This window comes from Falco peregrinus, chromosome 1 (genome assembly GCF_023634155.1).
Source record: "Falco peregrinus isolate bFalPer1 chromosome 1, bFalPer1.pri, whole genome shotgun sequence".
NCBI lineage: Eukaryota > Metazoa > Chordata > Aves > Falconiformes > Falconidae > Falco > Falco peregrinus.
In genome coordinates, this window is record NC_073721.1 from 109,400,886 (window position 1) to 109,419,282 (window position 18,397).

The following is an 18,397-nucleotide window of genomic DNA, read 5'->3' on the forward strand; positions in this document are numbered from 1 at the left end:
CATTTCTAAACATTTTCCTTTGAGTAACAGAGACTGAGTTCTTGCAAGGGTAGTTTCTATAAGCTCTCATAGTAAGGGAAACTATTTAATATGACTTTAATACTTAGTTAAGGGAATATAAATACAGCTTGCTTGGCTTTTTTTCTGTTGATGTGAACAAACAAATGGTAGCTGTCCTTGCAGAGAGCGCTTTGAGAGACATGGATGTTTGCAGGCCGTGGTAATTGTATGTCCCTTGGGTCAGAGCCCTGTAACATGTTACAGAGCTAAGTCAGGTGCTCCATGTTTATCTCAAGAAGCTCAAGAGCCTCCAGCACAGCCAAGCTCTGGGATATCTTTTGAGTTGCCAAGGCCAAGCTGCGGGTGAGAATTGTGATCAGAGGAAGAACTGTGCCAGTCCAGGGAATGCAAGTTCAGGAGAATCCAGTTTGAAAGCAGCAAGTGAAGTGGGGAAAACGAGGGGGAATCTGAAGTGCAAGTTAGTAGCAGTAAGCAGCAGCAAGTGAAAAAGTCACAGGATGCTGCCTGCATTGGAAATAACGTAGAGTAGCAATTAGCTCTATTTAGGAAAAAACATCTGGAAATCCTGCTTCCTGTACAACATAAAGCTTTTTCTCTATATGCATTGATCTGCATCGATGATCCCTACAGGATCTAAAACTGTGGTGTGCATTAGGTTCTACTGAGAACCAAAGTATTGAACCCTAGATGCTTTGGCTTTTAACTCACAAAAAATCTTAATGATCTCCTTGCATTCAGCCTGTAGCTGCATTTAGAGTGCATGGATTCGGAAAACTTCACTTAAAACTAAACCTTTACTGGTACATAGTTCACTTAAAAGATTGGTTGGGAGTTTGAGCATCCAAGTCCTCTGGGCATGCTAGTTAAAACTCGGCATGGATCTTCGAGTGAATATTTCAAAGAAAATAGCACATACGTAGTTCTTCCAGTGTCAAAAACCCCATCTGTCTTCTGAGCTGCTGAGATAATGAAATACACTGTTTTTTCTCATTTTTATGTTTAGAGTCATAGTTAAGTGACTATGTGTTAAATAGAAAATACAGGTGCTTTCTTAAGCCTTATTTGAAAACAGTCAACCAAAATGACAGGGCAGGCTTTAGTAAGTACAAGTTCACATCAATTTTAAAGCCTGTGTTCTTGCACAACTTTGTGCAGAACACTTAGTGACCAAACACAAGTGCACAGACAAACAAAGGAAACAGAATTAGTAAAGCTGGTCACAAACTAGACTTTTTTGAGGTGTATACATGCCTGTGTACACCAAGATCTGAATCACATAAAAAATTTGGGTTGTAATTGGTTGCCTTTTCTGCTAGGGCCAGGACATGACATAGACTAACTAATGAGAGCTGTTGAGCTCTGCTCCAGATGTCACATATGCTATGTTTTGAGTGTCAGAGGACATACAAATACCAAGAGAACAGTAACAAGAAAGCTTCTTTAACTCTTTGTCTTATGTCTTTATAGGTGTGGATGAGGTCACCATCATCAACATCCTGACAAACCGCAGCAATGAACAGAGGCAGGATATTGCTTTTGCCTATCAGAGGAGAACTAAAAAGGTAGCAAAATATGAAGAAATACCAAGTATTGAATATTTTTCTTGTGGACAGTTAGATTTTTTTTCAGGGCTTGCAAGTTTCACAGTTAACTGGGTATAAACTGGAAATAAGTATTATTTGCTTTATCTTTTCACTGAAATTAAAGATGTATCCATTTTGTCCACACTGTCATAGTTTAGAACTGGTGGGACTTACAAATTGGTTGAGTATGCACAGCTGGAACTGACATCTGTTGGAGACGGTGGTTTCTTAGCACCTCTAGAAATCTCAACAGGTGACACATCAGGCAGGCACAGGATTCCCTGGTGAAATATGCTAAACAATAGTGAAAAGCCATTGACTTGAAATGCCTCAGTTTGAAGGAAAAGATGAAAGGGAAATGCTTGCTGTTGTTTAAACAACTCAGCATAAGGCAAGTATTCTGTTTCTGTTCACAGTTCTAGCTTAAGTGAGAAAAAATACAGTCAGTTGTGCTATGAACACTGCAGATGTGGAACAAAGTGATATAATGAGTTGAACTACCCTAGAAACTATTCTGTCAGAAATACCTCAGGTACTGATCTACTCACGGAGAGCAATCTGTAAAATGTGTGGAGAATTCTGCTCGATGAGTCTTGCTATCTGGAAGGCAAGAGCAGTTCTCTTGACCTGTGAACTTTAGAAAATCTTACTGTAATTGAAGTGTTATGCCCACAAAACCCAGGAAAACTTGTATAGAGTTAGGATTATGACGAATGTATCTCTTTCAGGTTTGCCAGACCCCAAATGGTAGTCGTCCCATAGCAGCCCAGAATGCTCATCTGAAACCAAATGTAAATCTAGAGTTGAATTTTGGAAATTCACTAACTTTAATGCATGGCTGCTATAGCCACATGCAGAAGCAGGCACAAGTTGGATGCATGCGTGTGTGCACACATCTACACCCTGGCGGTCAGGCCCTGTGTGCGCTAGGGGAAGCGTGCGTAAAGGGGCTCCTTGGTGAAATGTGTTGCTTAAAGCTTTGGTAAATGTTCTGCATGACCACAAAAATGCACAGTCCAGAAAATCTGCAGCTTTTTTTCATCTGTTTCTCTCTCACCTTTTTTCCTTGCTGTGACCCAAGAGCAAACTGAGTTTATCAAGTTTAGCAAGTGCCATATAATAGAACAGTCTGTAGAAACAATGGAAATTTGCAGTAAAAACCACTCAATGAAGTAAACAAGGGAATGGCAAGAGAGGAGGAAGTGGGATATGAAAAGATATGTAGGTATAACTTCTAGGGACAGTACCTCATGGTTTTCTTTGGTAGCAGGTTGTTCATATTTCTCTGGCAATGTGTCGTGTTATACTAGGCTGCTCGTTTTGTGTGCTGCAGGATTTCTCAATAGATCTTTATAATTTTAAAAAGTCAGACCTACCTCTGTTTTCATTCCTTAGAGTTGAGCTGTGTCTAATGGAAACTATTGGTAATCTTGAGGAACGGTGCTTGATCTATGCAATCTTTCCCCATCACCAGTGTTTATGGAGCTAACTGTGAATACTGGGATTTTGCATGGGTGTCTTCATGTGTTTCTGGTCAGTCCGAACTGCAGCCAATAATCTCTAACTTTGGAATGAACTGCTAATATCCGGATGCTCATTTGGAACACTTAGTAAAACCTTTTCTCTTTGCTATTTATAAAATAACCATGTCTGTTATCTGCTCCCCGCCTCTCTCTTAGAGCACTGCTAGCTGTGGCAGAGAATGGTGGAGCGGAGACCCTGCTGTCCTGGTGGGGGGAGAAGACCTTACCTTCTCCAGAAGCCTGCTAATGTGAGGGCAGGCGCTTGGTTCAGTTTGAGGTGTTTTGTTGCAGTTACTTTGGTAAATCCTACTGCAGTGATTTATTTCCTTCAGCCTTCACACCAAAGTGCAAAAATGGCAAAAACTTCACTCAACTGATTGGAATTCATGGCATTGCCCTAAAATTTATTATAGGGAGATGTGGTATCTTCGCTGTTTCAGCCAATGGCTGAAGAACCTGTTTTCACACAAATAAACGATGAAACATTATATCCAAAATTGAGTTATTTTACTACAATGTTTCTGAGACTAAAGCAGCTAGATGCCCCAAACCCCCATGCACTGTCTTGGCCAATTCATGCAGTAAGCGCGTACAGTATTAGCATATATTAGCACCCTGGATTAAATAGATGACTCTGGAAATTAACTAGGTGCCTTGGCTCTTTATCTCTCTGGTACAAACTTCTCTGCAATTTTGTTGAGGTCACTTTCTCTACCCCCTTTTTCCTGGCTCCTCAAGCTCACAGATTGTTAGTGTAGAAACCAGCAATTGAAATGCAGCAATTCCCTTCTCAATGCTGCAGACTTTAGCTTAGGGAATACTTTGATCTGTGTGAAGCCCAGGCTGATCGAATGGATTTCAGCTTTGTAAGTACGCTACAATGGAGCTGATAATTAGCATTATGCAAGTTGCATCTGAAACCCATGAACGAGGGCATGCCTCTGACTTTATTTTCTACACATTTGCATGTATCCTGTGAAGTGAACATACCTGACTGTTTCTCTCTCTAGGACTGACTAAAAATTAACAATAGAGTTTGACTGTGCTCTTCTGATAGTTTCCTTGAAGACAGGGGTAATTCTTCTGTGCTTAGGGACAATTTTTTTCTCTTCAACTAGCTGGTTAGGAACTAGGCCTGTACAGTGGAATAACTGTGCAGGCAATTTTCCGATGTCTCAGCTAGTAAAAGGCTGGGAAAACAGGAAAAACGGTGCTACTGGGAAAACTATGGGAGTATGTTGGTGAAGCACTGACCACAGGGAGTCAAACTCGGATCCGCTAATAAGCAGATCCACTGTGCTTATTAGCTCCAGCAAAGTGTCAGCGCTTCAAGACTGGAGCAGAGCTGTTCAGATGTGTCTGCACCATCCTTCCCAGCACTTTGTCAGCCACTGGTGGATTTCTTCTTATTTTCAAAGGATGAGAAAAAATTCCTTTGCCCTAATTTCTTTCTTATGCTTTCACTAAAGAAAAGCTCTTTATGTTCTGTTTCCTTGTCAGTTGTGTAAGAAACAGTAGGCGTGGAGACTTAAAGCACTACAGGCTAAATTCTCTGGAGATCAGAAGTAAGCATTAATTTCTTTCTTCCATCATCCCTCCTTTTTCGCAGGAACTTTCTGCAGCGCTCAAGTCTGCTCTGTCAGGTCATTTGGAGGCAGTGATCTTGGGCTTGCTGAAGACACCAGCACAGTATGATGCCTCTGAATTGAAAGCTGCCATGAAGGTAAATGAGCTTTGAAATTCAGGTATGTTAGTCTGATGTCGCTGTCTCAAGAATGAGTATGGACTTCATGTCCAAGGCCACAGATTTCAAACTTGTCCACTGATTACTATTTTATTGTAGTACTACAGTTTAAGTATCCAGTTGCAAGGCATCCAAAATGAAATTTTGGAACCATCTGATTTTTAAACTGTTAATTAAATCCTCTCTTTAAGGAAAGAAATAATTTTAATCAGGTCAAGAATAAGTGATAAGCTGTCCTGGCTGGTTGCTGCTTTGCTGACTGCTCTTAAAAAACAATATATAGGCTCATAGTACAAAAACACACTAAGAGAGCAGCTGTTAGCTGGAGCTATTAAATCCTCCGTTAGCATTTATAGGCTTAAACAGTAGTTTTCAGTTACTGGCTCATATCACTGATCTTGAAAGAGCATCCTGTACCAAACCTGCCTCTGTGTAGAACGTGAGAAGGAGGATGGGGCATCAAAAGCAGTCGTTGGAGAAACAGCACAGCAGTGAGTCACCGTGTTCGGTCCCCTACAATCACAGGCAAGCATGGAATAGATTGCTACTTTAGAAATATCCACGCTGCAGGCCACTGAATCAAGACTTTTGAGAGGTGCTCATACTGGTGTATCCATCTTTCTAAGCAAACTAAGGTTTGAGAGATTGTATTTGTCATCATCACATAAATTTTGAATGGACTTGATCAGGTTTGTATTTTTTTAAATAATTAAAAATCAAGTATTGTCTGTTGAAATTCAGAACAAGACAAAAACCCAATTAATTAATTTCTCCACACTCTAAAAGCAGTTAAAAAGCAAACAAGCAAACAAAACCACCCACCACCACCCCCCAAAAAAAACCCATCTCAAACCCCCAAACCCAAAAAACCAACCCAGTATGAAGATGGTAACTCTAATTATGGGCCAAATCCATTATTTGAGTAACCACATGCTGCCCTCTTCTGGTTTAAGTAGAGGCTAGCCGTAATTTACTGTGAATCAAAATCGTTCGGTTTGTTGCGTTTGGGTTTCTTTAAACGTCTTACATGTGATATATTTAGGATGACCATATACTTACATAGCTTTTATGCTGTATATACAGCCCGCAGACCAGGCCATTATCTCAGAGTAGCCACTAATGTAGAATGTTGTATTCTCTCTGTAGGTCAGCTATTCCCCACTCCCAGGCACCTAGTCTAATGTTCTGAATATGCCTGAGCTTAAGTTTGACTTGATACATACAGCGTCATAAACTATGACATGGGAATCAAAGTTGAGTAAAGCAAAGTTATCTCTGAGGAGTTAATTCTTTTTCTGGCACACTTTCTTATGAAATACTTCAAAAATTTTTAGAAAGTCTTTAATTTTGTTAGCCTTCATTTCTTCCCCAAATACCCATTAGAACCACTCTGTGGAAAGTTTTCCTAATTCTCTTAGCTGTAAGCCATTTTTATAAAACTGCTTGGGTTTAGTCCTCTCTTCCTCTCCCCCCTCCCCCTTCTTCAATAGCAACACTTTTTCCAGGAGGGTACTTTTCCACGTAATTACCTCCATTTTCCACATGCAAAAGACTGCAGAGAAGTTTTCCCAAGATGCTATCCAGCAGACTCCTCATGGAGTCCTGTGGAAACCATGCCCATTTTTGCCACATACAAAGTAGCATTCTGTTACAGATGGGCTTAACAAATAGCATCCTAACAGGAGGCATAGGAGTGTTTTTTCCATCTCCTGGTGATGCTGGAAGATGAGGGTAATGAGATTAGCATGAGCATTGTTCACTGGTAGGTAAGAAACAAAACAATTTAAAAATCACCAGTGGAGCCTATTCGTAAAAAATTTCAAAATATTGAGGCATCTGGCTGCTAGGTAGCGGTACCAACTAGTAACCCAGACATCCTTAATGGTCATGCGAGAGAGAAGCATCTTCAGCTCATCCAACTTAGTCTTCTGTTCTGAGCCTGTCCTTCAGAGTTTCCTGTCTTTCTCCAGGCACAAGAATATTGCAGTGTAAGCAGTTTTAATTTTTTTTTTTAATTTGACTGTTTATCTGTGTAAAATAATTAAACGAGGTTTAGAGCACATTGATCAAGCCACATTATTTTGGAGTATCGGAGCAACTAGAAGGTTTAACTGATTGCTGATACATGTTGATGTGGTTTGTATTTTTGTAATAGTGCTAATACCCATATCACTTTTTAAACTGTAGTAATGCAGCTTAGTTCAAAGTACTGATTTTTCATTGACCTTGATCACAAAAGTGGCTTTGAAATATTACATAAGACCTCTCAATTCATTCAGCTTTTTCAAAAAAACTTAAAATCTGAATATTTAGTTTGTCGTACTAAATAAATTTTTATTTCTTAATACAGCTAATAGTAATGTTGTTTCATCTGTATTTGTGCATTGTGAAGTACATGAAAGATAGGGACAATTCAAGAGGGTCTGTAAGCTAGAAATTCAGAACATGCTTAAATCTTTGCTGACTTGGAGACAGAGCCAAAGCTAATGTTGGTGTCGTCCTTGGCTTTGCATTTACAGTGGAGGAGGTGTATGGAGGGAGATAAGGAAGAAAAGCAGGGAAGTAGTAGTTGATTGCTGCCCATTTGCATGCTAAAAATCAGATTTTCTTCCTGTGTTCTCAGTGGACAGAAAACAATCATACATGGGCCGTGATAAGTTGATCTCATCCAGTTATGCTAGTGGAGCGGCCACTGAGTGTTACAGAAGCTCACAGCAAAGGCATGTTGCCCAGAGATAATGTCTATAGGATCTCAAAGTTATCGGAGTAGTATTTGGCACTAAAAATGTTCCATCTGGGGTTTCTGAGGCACAGTTAGCAAAAAATATCCCTGAATGGTTGTTAAATTGTTAGAGTGGGAGAAAGGAGATGTCTGTAAAATATTTTTAAACCATTCAAGTATGCCTGTTCATTTCTAGCACCTAATTGAATCATATATGTGTTACAGGGTCTGGGAACTGATGAAGACACGCTCATTGAAATCATCTGCTCACGAACAAATCAGGAGCTTAGTGAGATTAACAGAGTCTACAAGGAAAGTAAGTTTACTTTGAAAGTTTCGATGCACTGTGTTTTTACACTAAGTTACTTGGATAAGTACACCTGGGTGTGACTTTATTAGTTACACAGCATCTGCTTTGATTTTCTGGCAGTTGAACATAAGAGAGTATTTTGTACTGGTGTCCTGGATATTTGTCTGTGTTTTATAGTTTCATCTTGTTGCTTGGTAGCAAGCAAATTGGGGAACATTCACCACTTATGGAAGTTGTGTCTAGATGAGTTTTTTTCACAGAACGCATGTAGCTTACATAGCGACAGAATTGATGATGTCAGATTTATGGACTCTAGGATCAATTCTGTAATAAGTAGGTGAATGTGAAATCTACTGAAACATGCTTGTAAGTTTATTTGGTAGACTGGCCAAAAAAGGCATGAAATAAAACTTCATAAAAGCATATATTCTGTTTTTCAGCTTCTCTAAAGCATGTTATCTGATTGAAGCTATAATTCTTAATTAATTATAAATATATATATATGAGTGATCTAAGATCCATCCTCAAAAATTACTAATTTTATTTTTATATTGGCTGTTCTGGTTATGTTTATTGCAATTAAGCAGTGCAGCTGTCCAGTGCCTGTTGGTTTGCCTGAGCTTCAGAGTTCAGCTTCATTGCAAATAGACTGAAATTAGAAAACTGCTGTGTGCTAGTGCTAGATAGTTGTCAAGCAATTGTGGTAAAGTGCCAGCTAAGTCAAAAAGGACAAGCAAAACTAATGTAGTCTTAATGGACAATATATATAAAAAACCAACCAAACAAACAAACAAAAAAACCCAAACAAACATCAGCAAAGAGTATGTTGCTGCTGTAGATTAGGTTGCTGTTGAAAAGAGGAAAGAATGTGATTTTCTGGCAATATAGAGCGTGGTCACTTGGAAAGCAATGGAAAAGTTTAGACATCAGACCAGAATCGCACAGAGTATACCTTTTGATTCATCATAACAAATTTTGTCTTTTGCATTAAATTTGTATTTGCAGTTGTCCGGTCAAATCCCTGAACAGAAAAGACCTAAATACTATTTTTATCAACCAAACAAACATTAATTGGTAGCTAAGAATGATCTAACAAGATACTGAGCTTAAAACAGTATTCCCATCCTTTTAGTAGTTTCAGGCTTTCCTGTTACCTTTCCATGACAGACTTTGATTGCATGGAAACTCTCCTGACTAGGTGATAGCACTGTTGTTGCTGCAGTATGCAAGCATGCTTTTGTTTACATTGTCTTCCACACCTGACTTGTAGCTGTTTATGTGCATAAAACACAGTAATTAGCGGCTGTTTTTCTAGTAAAGGAGTATTTGTAGGATACCATTCACTTGCAAATAATTTCTTCTTTTCTAGTGTACAAGACAGAACTGGAAAAGGACATTATATCAGACACATCTGGTGACTTCCGCAAGCTAATGGTTGCCCTGGCCAAGGTAGGTCTGTTCTTATTTTTCCACTTTTCCTAATGTGACCGCCCTTTGGTAACTGACTGATGGCTGCCAGTAAAACAATTGGATTTCTGATTCACTTTTCAATTTCCTTATATTTTCACTGTCTTGGAAATGCAGCATTTGTAGCAGCATCTTCAAAATGGGGATGGAGCGTACTGTTACTCTTTAGCAAATTCAGGTTAAAAAAATCAAAGAGAAAAGAACGTGTATAGCAAACTGCTAACTGTATATTAAACATCTTCTAAATACTGCTGTCCTTGTTCGAAGGGCAAAAGGTGTGAAGATACCTCTGTGATTGATTATGAGCTGATTGACCAAGATGCTAGGGTAAGTGCTGGTAATACCATTAAATATCTTAAGTTGCTCAAGCTTTTGGGGATATTGAAAGTACAAATACTGTGGGAGTGAGAAGCATTTATGAAAGTAGGTGTGAAAGTATATTTCAGATTCTCTTGCACAGTAATGTTTGCATGCTGTCAAGGTGTTTGCCACTTGCAATCCTGGTAACTTCAGTTGTCAGTTTTATCAGTTTTCATGGGTTGCTACCGACTAGTACTTACACAGAAGCTCTCTGGTATTTCCCTTAGGCATATTGACAGAGAGAGTCTGTAACAAAAGGAAACGCATACATTGTGAACACTGGTTGCAACCAAGTAATTGTGTAAGATTCAGAGAAGTATCATTGAACTTAGTGGCTGCTGATGCTTGTTTATTACATCTATATCTGTCTTATTACATCTGTACCTGTCAAGAGCAGTTCTTCACTTAGAGGTAAACAGAGTTAAATATGGAGTAAATTTATAGACAGAGGCAAATATGAAACAATTAGGCTTAGTTTCGGACTAGATCCATAGATCTTGTCCTGGTCGTCTGCCTAACCATGTGTCCGTTTGTGTTTCTCCCACTGACACAGTTCCAGGAGTGCTTGTTTTACAGTAAGGAAATGGTATACATTTGCAATGGCTTCTTGTGTAACTCCTGATTTTAATGATTTTGCTTTTCATTCTAACCCCAGGAGCTCTATGATGCTGGTGTGAAGAGAAAGGGAACGGATGTCCCCAAGTGGATCAACATTATGACTGAAAGAAGTGTCCCCCACCTGCAGAAAGGTATTATTCAAGAGACAGATTTATTTTTTTCCTAGAAGAGAAAATGATACTGAAGTGGTAACTATTTTGTCCCAGATATGATTGAAATGAGTGTGAAAAGCACTCATAAAAATAGGAGGTCTCATAAATCTTAATTCATGTCCTAGCTTTTAATTTCTTTCAGAAAATACAGTTATTTCTGTGGATGTGTTAATCTCACAGTGTGAATGTGTGTGTAGAGCTCTTTTTTTACACAGGTGTAACAATGCTCAATTATACATCATGTACACTTGAGAACAAAAATGTTACAAATCTAGAAAACATGGTTGCAGGAGACCTTGAGAAGCCCTTTAGTTCTTCCCTCTGTTCTAGGGTAGCTTAGCTACATCATGTGTTTAAATCTGACAGTGAAGACTCACAAAAGCAGCTCTGATATTGCTGTAAGAAGCACATGGGAAAGTCATTTGAAGGCTTTTCTTTCAGGGCCTAAATCACTGTTGTTTCAAAAAACACTAGTACAGGGTTAAGATGGTATTTTACCAGATTATGGAGATGCTCAAGGAAAACAAAAAGGCAATAGCAATAGAACTTCACTATTAGCTGACGAACTTAGGCTGTACTTAATATAAAAGTCTCAGAAGGACTTGGACAGGTATTTTTAAATCATGTATTTCGGCATTGCTGTCTCTGTGGTTTTGATTCAGGTGGTTACTTTTACCAGTTCTTGATCTGGTTTTGATTTCACCTATTTTCTTTCTTGTGATAGTGTTTGACAGGTACAAGAGCTATAGCCCGTATGATATGTTGGAGAGCATCAAGAAGGAAGTTAAGGGAGATTTGGAGAATGCCTTCCTTAATCTTGGTGAGTTACTCTGAAGTAAAGACTATTAGATAGGATATTTTCAGTGCTCTTGCAGTAAATCGTGATAAGGATAGGGCCCATCTTCCTCTGTGCTGTTGGATGAGAAATAAACTGGACGTGCTGGCATTATTGGATCCACTAGTATGTTTTAGCACATTACAGGTATTGAAAAGAAGCATATTTTTTCCCTCTTCAAAATAGAAACCTTGATTTCCAGCTGAAAATAAAAATGGATGTGTTCTCTCATCTGTTGTTTGTTCCACTTCTGTTTGGTAAGGAGTCTTAATGTTTGTTTCCCCAAACAAAACAAAAGAGTGGAACTGCAGCTGAACAGAGTAAGTATTCAATATAGACATGGGCTGGAGAGAGAATAGCATGTGTGTGAGAGAAGACAAGCACTGCAGGATGCCAGAGGGTAATTAAAGAGTCGATTTGGCACTGGAATCTCTGAAATGGGGAGGCAGGGTGTGAGGCTGGTACTGTGGCATGACAGGAAAAGGATAAGGATGTTGCCAAGTTTAAGAGGGAATTCTTTAAGAGGAAAATCCATTTCAGGCTAAGGGTGAACTGAGAGTTCTGTAATGCAAATGGAGAATAAACAGAGCCCAGCCTTGAAAGGGGGACATCTCATGGATTAGCATACAATGAGTGTTTTCAGAAAAGAGGTTGCTTATAGAAGCAGAAGAATGAGTTCTGGTCTCTGTGGAGGAGGGCTAGCATTCTGAAACAATACTAGCAACGGGAGGGAAGTACTTCCTCAGACTGTAAGCATTTGTGGTTCAACCACAAGCTTAGCCAAACAACTTTTAAGTAACAACTCGGGTGAAAGTAATTTCTCTGTCCCCTTTTGGAGAAAATTTTGCTGAAAACGTTTTTTTGACTACTTATCATGTCTTTAAAAATGGCTCCAAGGTTCTGTGTTCTGCTGTTCCATGTATGGGCAGGATGTTTAAATATTCTTATCTCTCTCTCCAGTCCAGTGCATTCAGAACAAGCAGCTGTACTTTGCAGACAGACTGTATGATTCCATGAAGGTAAGGAAGACTGTTCTTTCCTTCTACTTTTTTTTTTTTTTTGGCATTGTTTTCACCAAATTTTGATTGCTTAGGTGCTTTTATTCATATGATGTGTGACTAGCATGTGAATAAATTCACAATGACTTTGCATTGTTCAAATGCGTTCTTCAATAGTTATGAGCCTAGACCATCTTTTCAGCTGCATCTGGTATAAGGAAATACAGGGAAGGATCATATAATAATGATCTGTATTAGGCCAGCTGATTATAATTAGCAAACTTAGACACATCTTTTGCAAGTAACAAAGAGCTGATAGCAGAAAAAGCTTTTATTGACATGCCAAAATAAAATACTAAATTTGTGTCAAAACATTTTCTCAAGGAAAGGGATGAAAGAGAAATGCCTGGTGACAGGCATTAGGCAATACCAGGAACCGTGAATACTGTGTTCAGCTTTGGGCCCCTCACTTCAAGAAAGACGTTGAGGTGCTGGAGTGTGTCCAAAGAAGAGCGGTGAAGCTGCTGAAGGGTCTAGAGAACAAGTCCTGTGAGAAGTGGCTGAGGGAACTGGGGGTGTTTGTTTAGTCTGGAGAAAAGGAGGCTAAGGGGAGACCTTATTGCTCTCCACAAATAACTACCTGAAAAGTTGTTGTGTTGGGGTGGGTGTCAGTCTTCTCCCAAGTAACAAGCAACAGGACGAAAGGAAACAGCCTCATGTTGTGCCAGGGAAGGTTTAGGTTGGCTATTAGGAGAAATTTCTTCATGGGAAGGGCTGTCAAGCATTGGAACAGGCTGCCCAGGGAAGTGGTTGAGTGACCATTCCTGAAAGTATTTAAAAGCTGTCTAGGTGTGGCACTTAAGGAGATGGTTTAGTGGTGGACTTGGTTGTGCTAGACTAATAGTTGGACTTGATGGTCTTAAAGGTCTTTTCCAACCTAAACAATTCCATGAAGACTTCCTGGTGAACCAGAACTGCTGCTTAACAGTCTAAAGCAGCTAGGTTGGTGACTGGAAGTTGGTCAAACACTGATGATGAGAAAGGTACATTCGTGCTCAAATTCCGGAATCATAATAATGACCTCAGAAATCTTTTATTGTTACATCTCAGTTGCCTGGAGTTTTACCATTAGGTACAGTGGCCTTTTATGCATTTCAGCTATTACAGTTCTAAATGTGTATCTGCTTATAGGGCAAGGGAACCCGTGACAAGGTTCTGATCAGGATTATGGTCTCCCGCTGTGAAGTTGACATGTTGAAAATTAAGAGTGAGTTCAAGCGGAAATACGGGAAATCTCTCTATTATTTTATCCAGGTAAGTTTTTCAGCTTTCTTTTTATATCAGTTGCATGGACCTTTGCATCAGTCTTCATTGGATTAATTGTACCATTAGAATTAACGGGAGGTGTTTTAGAGGCTGCAGTGAGAACATTATGTTATTGTCTGTGCCCTATTGAAAAACCCACCTTTTAACTTTAGCGTCTACAGCTGGTACAACTCCTGGCAGCCACTTGGCTGTATGTTGTCTTTGTGCAATCAGCTGATGTGTTATGAAAGACAATTCTGTTCACCTGTCCCTAGCCTCAGACCAAAAGAAAAGAAAAAACCTAATTGCTCTGTAATTGCTGAATGAAAATAGAGCACCTAAATGGTTGCTCCCTTTCATTTCAGTGCCCAGGGAGTAGGCATTTTAGCTAGAGTGATTTTTGTCCATTTCTGTGATCAGACAGGAGCTATAGGTGCTAGGTTTTATTTAACTTTTGGGGCATAGATAAAGAGCTTGTGCATCTATTTGAAAACTGATCTTCTACACACCCTCACAACAGCATATGATACATTCTTCCTTGTGTAGATGAAGTTCAGAGCCTTTTCCTAAAGATGTCAATTTTAGATAAGCAAATTGTCAAAATAGTGAACTTGATATATGTTCTTTGCAGTGATCAGTGAGAAGGAACAGAAGTCAGTCCTTCAGCTTTCCTTTGTTGTGTTGCTCTCTTTTGTACCAAAATTCCTCTCCTTCCTTGGCCTTGCATTTGTATTGCAAGAATGATAAATAATTTCAGTTTACACATAAGTAAAACTTAGTTTAGTTTCCTCCACACTGACAAGGCTTCAACTGTGAAACATTCTGCCGCACAGGTTTAGACTAGAATGCATATACTTTCATATTTTGTGACTGTTTCCTCATACATATTTTGTATTTTTCTTCCCTTGCTTTACAGCAAGACACAAAAGGGGATTACCAGAGGGCACTGCTGAACCTGTGTGGTGGAGAGGACTGAACACTGTGATGGAAGAAACCCAAATGTGCCTCTCTTGCTCTTCATTTTACTGTAATCCTAGAAAAGATTGACTTGCCTAGCTAACCTTGACTTGCCTTTGTATCTGCGAGACCACTGATGTAGTATGCTTTCTGGTGCTGTGTGCACTTCTCTCGGCAGCAGTGCTCTGCTTGGCTCTGCCAAAGGCCCTAACAGCATATAGCCAGAGAAACTAACCTTCCAAAGATAAACGAGGTTACAAATGCTTGTGAAAGACTGCCTCTCTGTGCGATGTTTCTAATAAAACATAAATAAAACTGAAGTTTTACTTTAAGACAATGGGTCTCTTTCAGACCTTTAATTTGAAAACTGTATGAACTGTATTTAGCCTTTGCTGTCTGTTTTCTGTGGTGTTTTTTTTCCTCCTGGGGTTCACTGCTTCCTCACTCAAAGCCCTTACTGTGTTTAATGATTCAATTTCTCAGCAGAAGCAAAACCATTCTCTTAGTTTTGGGGTTTTCCTACTAAACCCTGAGCCCCAACTTTCTCCGCCCATGTGTGAGGGGCAAACACTTCTCACTCCCTCTTAAACATTTAAACATTTCCTGTGCCTGTGTGCAAGGGGTAAACAGTTTTAAATCACTCATAAGCATTTTAGACAGCTGCCAGTGACAGAGGTGTTCCCTTCACAAGGCCCGGGCTGGGGTGCCGAGCTGCGTGAGGGCAGCGCAGGAAGCACAAGCAGGGGAAGGCAGCGCGTGTTGCCTGCGGCTCTGAGGGGGGAGTTTCCCGCCTTTCTTCTTCCCGCCCTCCCGGCTGCCTCAGCGCGGGCTCGGTGCGAGGTGGGGGCTGCCCCCCCTCCCCGGCCCGGCCCCAGGGGCGGCGGTGCCCTGGCCGCCTCCGCACCTCGGGGAGACTGGGTGGGCTCGTGTCTCCCTGAGGCGACTTGACACCGTCGGCGACACAGCGAAGCTGACAGGGGCTGAGGCGCTCACTGTGCCCCCGCAGTGGTGCAGGGCACTCGGCACTCCTGTGTCCTCCGTGTATTTCAGTCTGCAGTTGTAGCCGTGGCAAAGTAAGCTTACCTGCTAGAACGCATTTTTCTTGTCTTATGGTAATGTTAACTCCTACTATGGTATGAAAGTCACATCCAGACATCTGGAAAAATGAGTTAAGGGCAATGCTTTCTCTCCAGCTTGGGCATGAGGCCCTTGTATGTGCAGGCTGAGGGGAGCAGCCATCTTGGCACAAGGGCCAAGTTTGCATGTCCGTTGGGTGCTTGCGTATCCACACGCTGCCTAGTGCAGAGGCCTTGGGTACAACTGTAATATAAATATAAAATAATTACCATAGGAGAAAATAGCTTTTTCCTTTCCCAGCTGTTGTTCCTTTGGAAATACAGAACTGCCTGCAAGTATCAACTGTTTTCCCTCAGGCATTACCTCGTTTATAGCCCTGTTTCAAAGGCTGATGCACTTCTCAGAGGTAATTTTGAGACTTTTTAAATCAATCTGTCAGAAAAGACATGAGAAGCACAGTAGCCTGTTCCATGCTGCTATTAAAAGGGTGAGAAATCTTGCTGAAATATCATTGGCTGTACACTACAAGGGATATTTGGTGTAAAAACACAGCAGTTGATGAAATATTGGTAACTTAAATGCATAAATGATACTATTTTTCAGGAGCTGCTTCAATTTAATGCCTGATGGAGCAGTGTCATTCACACCTGTTTACAAAATGCTTCTCTCTCTAGATTTGAACGTTTAAAAACTATCGCTGAGATAGCAAATCAGTCTTTGAATCTAATTAGGTAAGTCATCTCTATAAACTTTGCTTGCTCAAATGTGGCCCTATAAAAGAAATCAAACGGCAGGCATTTTTCCAGTCAGTGGAATGAACAACTAGAATTTGATGGCTAGCATGCTCTGCCTCACTGCTACAGGATGTTCAAAATTGCAGGCAGTCTTTCTTTGGAGCAAGGCAATGTTAAACAAACCAGCGTGATTTCAATGGCCAGGACCATTTTTGCTGACTGCAGACTAGAAAGCAAATTAGTCTCCTGTGAGATCTAGAAGCTTTCTAGAATGTAACTGAAGTTTTTTGTTGGTGGTGTTGATTTTTTTAAAAAAACCTTTCTCCTTTTTTTTGTATTACTGGCTTGCTGATGTTCAGGTAGGAACAAATGTGCAAGCTCTGGTGATCCTGTCATTTGGTTGCAGGCTTGCTAATATGCAAGGTAGGCCCCTGTCCATGCAGATGTACTGCAAAATCAAGTCTCTGGGACTTTGAAAGTCAAGAATACCTTGAAGAATGGTGCTTGGCAGTGTTGCAACCTTTCACTAAAAATTCCCCACCTGGCAAATTGAACACATAATTAAAAAAAAAAATAAAGTCAACCTTTTAGTTGCTGATTATATAATTTAGACTGTTACTCTATCTTAAGAACTGTTTACCTTCAGAAGCAAAAAAATATTTAAAATTTGCCTCACCAGATCTTTCCTGTCCAAAGAATGTGTGAAGAAAGGTTCCAGTTTCAGTCTTTTTCAGGTCAGATCTTGATTTAGCTTTTCGCGTTTGCTCTGTGGAGTTCCCATTCCAGTAATACATGCAACAACAAAAAGTTTTCCTTTGATATTTTACACTTCATCGCCACAGATTCTTTGTCTGTCCCAAATTATACAAATAGCAATAGCAGAATTTAATTGGATTTGTACTAGTCGCTTATCAGACCTGCTGTGTAACGCATTGGAATATAGGGTTAAAGTGTATCTTTGGGCAAGCATCAGCTTAAACACCTACTAAGAAAGTAATATGTTTCTATTATGGCGGTAGGTGATTTCCTCAGTGTGGTTTCCGGACGTATGGATAAGGGTGACTTACTGTTCTGTATACAGAATTTCCTTCCTCAGATTTCAGAGGAATCCATTTAAGTGAGAGTCTAAACTGTCTAATTCAGAGTAAGATAAAGTCACTAAATGCTTGCAAGTGTGGAACAGCTGTCAGGTCTGTATCAGGCTGTGCTAGTTCAGTGGTGCAAAAATCCTTATTTCTGCAATTTATAACTCTATTTGCACAGCATCTGAACATCTTATAATTACAAGCAGTTTATTATTAGAGGTGCATTGGTAAGGAGTAATGCAAGATGTTTTACAAGTGAGAAACAGATTTAGAATGGTTTAATTAAAATTAATTGTAGTTCAGTCAAAACTTAAGCTAACGTTTACATCCTTGTAAAATAAAAGGATCCTTGCAAGATAGAAACTTTCTTTAAATGCTTGCTTTTAAAATACCTTTTTAATTAATATTAAAAAGGTATATATAATTTTGTGTCTGAAATGGGAAATGTTTGCTCTCTGAACAACGCTACGACTGTTCATAAACATTGTTCAAGTGTGATTTTTTTCCTCACTGTGGCAAGGGGTGGAGGACTATTCAGACAAGAAGCAGATTTTGGGTTTTGGTTGGGGAGTGCGGTGTTATTCTATTTATATTCTGCTCTTTCTAGGAAGGGAAAACTGGAACCAAACGTTTCTATTTGCAGGGTCCGTTAGGGCATGATGCGTTAACAAACAAGTAACAATACAAAATTGCAGCTCGTTAGGATATTCGAGTCCTCCTGTTGGTGATGCTTTTGGTGCGCTGTCAGCAACTGCTCACAAGAGGGAGCTCGGAGAAAGCGTCAAATATTCCACCAGTCAAAACAACACAAAACAAAAAAAATCCTAGTATATCTCCCTATATATTATGAACTCTGCTCTCTCCAAACATTTACATTCCCTGACTCTAAGCCCTCATGTCAAAAAT

At 39.9% G+C, this 18,397-nt stretch overlaps 1 protein-coding gene across 1 annotated transcript in view; it reads left to right on the forward strand.

Moving 5' to 3' along the window:
• The window catches only part of ANXA2 (annexin A2), a 28,169-nt gene extending 13,237 nt beyond the window's left edge, over positions 1-14,932 (forward strand). Inside the window, exons 4-13 of the mRNA XM_055817322.1 lie at positions 1,489-1,583; positions 4,737-4,850; positions 7,819-7,909; positions 9,273-9,352; positions 9,638-9,697; positions 10,386-10,479; positions 11,225-11,320; positions 12,296-12,354; positions 13,525-13,647; positions 14,555-14,932. Coding sequence (XP_055673297.1) covers positions 1,489-1,583; positions 4,737-4,850; positions 7,819-7,909; positions 9,273-9,352; positions 9,638-9,697; positions 10,386-10,479; positions 11,225-11,320; positions 12,296-12,354; positions 13,525-13,647; positions 14,555-14,614 — 872 coding nt within the window. The 3' untranslated portion in view covers positions 14,615-14,932. The remainder of the gene's footprint in view (positions 1-1,488; positions 1,584-4,736; positions 4,851-7,818; positions 7,910-9,272; positions 9,353-9,637; positions 9,698-10,385; positions 10,480-11,224; positions 11,321-12,295; positions 12,355-13,524; positions 13,648-14,554) is intronic.
• The last annotated feature ends 3,465 nt before the right edge of the window (positions 14,933-18,397 follow it).